At 41.3% G+C, this 6,000-nt stretch overlaps 1 protein-coding gene across 1 annotated transcript in view; it reads left to right on the top strand.

Annotated features, from left to right (window-relative positions):
* si:ch211-186j3.6 (neural-cadherin) overlaps nt 1–6,000 on the top strand; it is a 446,142-nt gene that overhangs the window by 255,506 nt on the left and 184,636 nt on the right. The window contains 2 exon segments of the mRNA XM_050049923.1: nt 2,181–2,849; nt 4,969–5,160. Of these exon segments, the coding sequence (XP_049905880.1) occupies nt 2,181–2,849; nt 4,969–5,160 (861 nt within the window).

The raw sequence follows: 6,000 nt of genomic DNA, 5'->3' as shown, positions 1-6,000 counted from the left end.
AAATTGGTGCTCATCCAAGTTTTTATGTCTTTAAGGCAGTTATGGAGTTTAGTTAATTGATTACTTTCTTCTGGCTTCATCGATAAATACAACTGTGTATCATCCGCATAACAATGGAAATTTACAGAGTGATTTCTAATGATGTTACCTAAAGGAAGCATATATAGAGTGAATAAGATTGGTCCGAGCACAGAACCTTGCGGAACTCCAAAACAAACTTTGGTACGTAAGGACGATTCATTATGAACGTCAACAAACTGAAAACTGAATATGTCCTCCTTCATCCTCTCTAAACTCCTCCCTCCATCTTACTCTCATTCCATCCACCCCCCTCCCTCCTTCCATCCATATCCCACCTGCCCCTTTACTCAATATCCCACCTAAAACTTGGTTTATCATATCCAGCTTTGCCTCTTCTCAGAAACTTACGGCTCAACTTACCCCTGTTCAAATTGCTCAACTTACCCCATAGCTACCATATTGACTTTATTAGCCCCCACAGCTAAAATGGTGCACTTTCATGCTTGCTGTACTACCTCATTTTGTAGTTAATAGATACCACAATTGATGTATAAAACAAATTAAAAATTATCTATTTTGGTCTAAACACAATCCCCATGAAACTTATGATAGACTCACTTTCATGGGTGAAAAATGCTTTTTTGGACATAAATCTCTAACCACTTAACCCATGTGGTTCTTCCCTTCACAGACTCCATAAAATGATGCCTTCCTCCTAAATATTTGGTCACATGCTCAATTTTATTTATGGTTTCCTAGCAACAAGGGGTGGCTCAACTTAGCCTTTGGCTCAACTTACCCCAGTCTCCCCTACTGAAAACCCCGACTTAACCCAGAAGTTACCTCGCTAACTTCAAATCCTGCTTCGTAGTACAGGCCTCTGGTATGTTTTTATAAAGTCCAGACCTCACCTGCGCACTGTACCCAGGAACATCCTGACCACAGCAAAATGAGAAGAAAATAAGAACATGCAGGCAGAGGGCAGAGTTTCTGCAGAAAAAATACACCAGCCCACACTTCTAGTGGGTCATAAGTAAGTAAGTAATTTTGAGCCGCTGTGCTAATATAGTTGGCAATGCCAAAGGGGTTTTGCAGCTCAAAACTAAGCTGCTTACTGACCGGGGCTACCTTGGGGGCAGACTAGAGGCTGGCCACCATGTTTCCCCAGCAACATCTTCCACCGCTGGGATCACATTACCAGCAGTAAGTGCCGAACGAGCAGCGTCGGTAGCTAGCCTTCGACCGACCCAGGTGACGCACAGTGCAGAGTACCAATGAAACAGTGTCAGCAGTAGGAACTTTTCATGTTAACGTGGCTGGCTAGCTAGCTGGCTGTCTGTCAGCAAAGCCAAAACAAAAACTAAGATAAAGGACGACGTTTACATCACAAAACCATAACATTTCACCACCTTTAAGTGGATAGCACTTGGAAATGCAGTGCTAAAGCTTACTGAATCAGTGCAGTGCTGGATTTAAGGAAAGGTCGCTTGAAATGAACCGCTTGATTCTAGTTTTCATCCAGTTGCAGCTATAGAAGCTGAAGCAATGTATTTTATAAGTAATCATGGTGGTGGTGAATCTAGTGAATAGAACAGACATTTAAACATCTGTAAATATAAATTCATCTAGTTTAGATAAATTAATAACTGACTTTGAATATTTTCCCAACATTATTAACCATGTCTTTTTGACATGACAAATCATCATTTTAACCCCTTTAAGTTATTCACGGTAAGCCTAGTGCTCTTATGTCTCTTTACATGTGTAAGTGCACGTCTAATTCTTTTAAAACAGCACTTAATCAACAGAACGAGTCGGATGAGAACAAGTTAATTTTGGCTCTACATCACACTGCAATTATCGTGCTAAAGTGAAACATCTTTGGTCTGCCTAGGGTGTAATTGCTGTTGATGTGTTGAGGATGAGTGACGAGAAGCAGACAGAGGAAGAGAGGCAGGAGAGGTGGGGATTGGGGTTGAGGAGGTTGGATCTCTGCCAGGTTTACCTACTGGAGAGTTCATAACTACGCTGAGCAGTTGTGAAGTGCTTCCAGTCAAGATATCACTCCAAGTCAGCAGCATTTCAATAATTAAATAGTGCAAAAAAAGTCATTACACTCTCATCATCCCCTCTGTCTTACTGTGCCTTTGATGTTGTAGGTAACAGCATCTGACCCGGATAAGGATGCTGACCAGGAGGCCCTGCGTTACTCTCTCCATGGCCAGGGTGCAGAGAGTGAATTCATAATTGATGAGGTCACAGGCAAGATCTACGCCCAGCGGACCCTGGACCGCGAGGAACGTGCTGTGTGGCGTTTTGTCGTCCTGGCCACAGACGAGGGTGGCGAAGGTCTGACGGGCTTCACCGACGTCATCATCAATGTGTGGGACATTAATGACAATGCACCTGTCTTTACCTGTGCCCCCAGCTGCCACGGAGACGTGGCAGAGAACTCGGTAGTGGGAACGTCTGTGATGGAAATGACAGCCACCGACCTGGATGACTCAGCTGTTGGCCAGAACGCTGTGCTCTCCTACAGGATTATGGGTAGTTTAGATGCCACTAACATCGAAGTGGGAGGAGTTCCTACCTTCTCAGAAATGTTCACTATCAACCCCACCACAGGGACCATCACTGTAGCCATGGGCGGTCTGGACAGAGAGCAGGTTGAGTCCTACCTCCTGGTTGTGGAGGCCAGAGATGGGGGAGGCATGACAGGAACTGGAACTGCTACCATCCAAATCAAGGATGTGAACGATCATGCTCCAAGATTCACTGACCACTCCTGCCTGGCAAGGATCTCTGAGAATGCAGAGCCCAATGCAGAGGTGGGTCAGAGGAGGCTTCCAAGTTAATGAAGCACAATTTTATATAGATATTAGCCCACAGCAACCATATTCTTTAATTTATTTCAAATTACTGATGGCAATGTAAACATTTGGTGATGGATGGTGATATACTTCAGAGTCCAGTATCTCCCAGAGAGACAACACACAACAGAGTAAAACCTCAATGGAGGTCAACTCAGCAGTCTGCCGTAAACCCAGGAAAAATCCTATTTACAGCAGGTGTAGCACTTCTCCGTAGAATATTTCAGCTGGGACACAAACTTTTAAGGAATCTTACTTCTGATTTTAAATGTAGTTCATGGGATTTCTTAGACACAGAATATCTTGCAGGATTTTAAGAATAAGAACAATGGCAACAGCTGAATATGTAATAATAATGGACTGAGGGCGCTTGTTTAACTACTGTAAAAAAAAGAAAAAGAAAAGGGGAAAAAGTGGATAAAAGATGTTTGGGGCTACTTTTCCATTGAAAGTAGAAGTAATCCTTTAAATCATTTGACTAAATCAAACAAATCAGAATACACATTAATGTGATTTTTTTTTTATTTTTTATTTTTTTATACTTTTTAATCACAATGTAAGCACCTAATTCTGCAGCTGTTTGCAGCTTTATTCCTTTTTAGCTTATTGATTGAGCTTTCTCTGTCATACATACTGTATACTGTATGTGGCAGAGTAAATGAAGACTAGTTACTGGTGTTTAAATCAAGTTATAAGTACGCAGATATCTTTTTTATAGGAGAAAAACAGGCTGGTTTCACAAAGATGAACTTTGACTGCGGCACAGATCAAACTAATAGTCAGACTTCAGATAGACTTCTAAATTCACTCATTGCACAAAGCTGTTTTGCTCTTGACTATCTTAAGGAGGCCTAATTTGCTGTAAATTCTGGTTAAATTTAGACTTCTTTCAAACTGAACTTGTCTGACCGAGCAACTGCATCAAACTGAATGTAAACAGAGCTGAATATGGTGCCACCACCTAACTGCACAAAAAAAAGAAAAAAAAAAGAACAAAACAAATCAAATAAAATTATTTTTTGCCCAAGAAGCATTTTTTTCTGCAGACCCCTATTATAAGACAAGTTTGTAAAACTGTTCGTTGGCAGGACCTCTGCAACTGTGAACAAGTGGGCCACATGACACAGACACCCTGTGGCTTCCTAATCTGGCAGTGCTCAGGACTACTGATAACTCATCAGCCAGGCTTAGGATGGTGTCTTTGGGCAAACAAAAGCTGCAAACGATGTCCTCACAGCGCTCTGTAGAAACTCTTTTTTCCTGTCTCATTACTCACTCAGTTCACAACCTTCTTAAGGAACCACAATTTATGATTAGGGCTAGACACCAAAACCCCTGCCAATATGGTGCCAGTTCCCATATGACCAGTTCCTACTGGACTGAATCATAATGCACATTTTGGTGACTCATTGCGGTGCCAGATTGTGTATGGTGAGTGTGTGGTTAAGAGAGCGAGAGTGTGTGTGTGACAGTGATGCGTGACAGTAAGGCTGTGGTTACCAGAGCAGAGAGTTTAAAGTTAAACATAGCAGTGCCATGTGTGTACGGTTAGGCTGTTGTCAGTGAAAAACTGCTTCAGCTCCTCATGACTCAAGCCAAGTGATTAGCCCTGAAGTTAGGCACCATTTTTCTAAAAAACAAAAACAAACAAAACAAAACAAAAAAACCTAACTCTATTCATGAGTCATGATTTTCACATTTTTTGTCATTGCCACTGGTTAGTGGGTGTCACCAGTTGTTAATATGGAGACGTGGCTCTTTATTCTAAGTTTGCCTGGGGTTAAGGTGGCTAATTTTTTAGGCCTAAAATAAGTCTTAATTTTTGGGAAACTGTCTAACTTTCATTAACCTAAGAGAAAAATGAAGACTGGTCCAACACTACACACCAGTCTGAAATATGTGAATCCGGCTAAACATCAGTGCTTAGTGTCTGCTGGTTGTGTTCTTCGGACATTGTTTGTTAGCACATTAGCCATAACAGCTTCTGCACTGTCTACACTTATGTAACAAAAATGTAAGACGCCAATATCCCAATGAGAGACAGCCTCACTTACATGATGTTGTTGCTTGTTCAAAGGTCCTGGAGCTTGCTGCAGAGGACAGAGACACTGGAGAAAATGCCCAGCTGACCTTTAGTGTTGTGGCTGGAGACCAAGAACAGAAATTCTACATGGTTAGTCATAAGCAGGAGCAGCGTGGCACTCTGAGGCTTAAGAAACGTCTGGACTATGAACGACACAGCGAGCAGAGGTTCAACCTTACACTGAAGGTATGTGGAAGCTGTTCCTAAAGCCCTGTTTAACCACAGTCTCCTATTGAAGATTATTTTGATTTATTTGAACTTCTCTCTCTAATTCATGGAGCTAAATTTAACTTTTGTGATAGGTGTGCGGCATGTGTAAAGGGGATTCAGAGAAACAGGGTCTGATTCAAGAATGACAGAAGTCACATGATGAATAGTACTGTGGTACCTGAAAATATGAAATGGATTTTGGTTTGGGAATGTGCACATGTAGCCTGTTCCTGGAAAGTTTTGAGAATTGCTGAAACTGATGGGAAAAAATGAAAACATGTTTTGGGAAATTTCATGAGCACTGATCTCAAAGTTATTTGTTTTTCCTCAGTGATCATAAATCCCTTAAATCAAGCTGTCAGTGCCTCCGTCAAAACGTAAGACAAAGAATTTCAAGGTGCAGAAAACTATAAAGTCAGTCACAGAAGACACAGAAGGTGTCATATGTCAGCTACAGACAAGAACTCTAAAGTGCCACAAGGCAACTTTTCACATTGGTGGCAGTGAGAGGTAGCTGTCGAAAAATAACAAGAAATTCTATAGTGTGATATAAAAAGCGGCTGCAGCACACTCGCGCACACAGATGTATGGATGGTGTGAGATTGCTTTGTAGCCAAGAGTGTAAAATAATGAAATAGAATGGTGATCACTGCTGTTTAGATTAGTTGTATTTGACTTTTTTTCTCATTTTCAGTAGCTCATGGTGGAAAATTCCAGCTGTTGATTTTGCAGAGTATCAGAAATCTGTTCAGACAGAACTACAATTAATTACTATCATATTTGTATATATGTATGTATTTGGCTAATAAGATGGAT

The sequence above is a fragment of the Epinephelus moara genome, chromosome 1 (genome assembly GCF_006386435.1).
Source record: "Epinephelus moara isolate mb chromosome 1, YSFRI_EMoa_1.0, whole genome shotgun sequence".
Lineage (NCBI taxonomy): Eukaryota > Metazoa > Chordata > Actinopteri > Perciformes > Serranidae > Epinephelus > Epinephelus moara.
The sequence above is the reverse complement of the archived record's forward strand: the minus strand, read 5'-3'. Positions and strand labels throughout refer to the sequence as shown.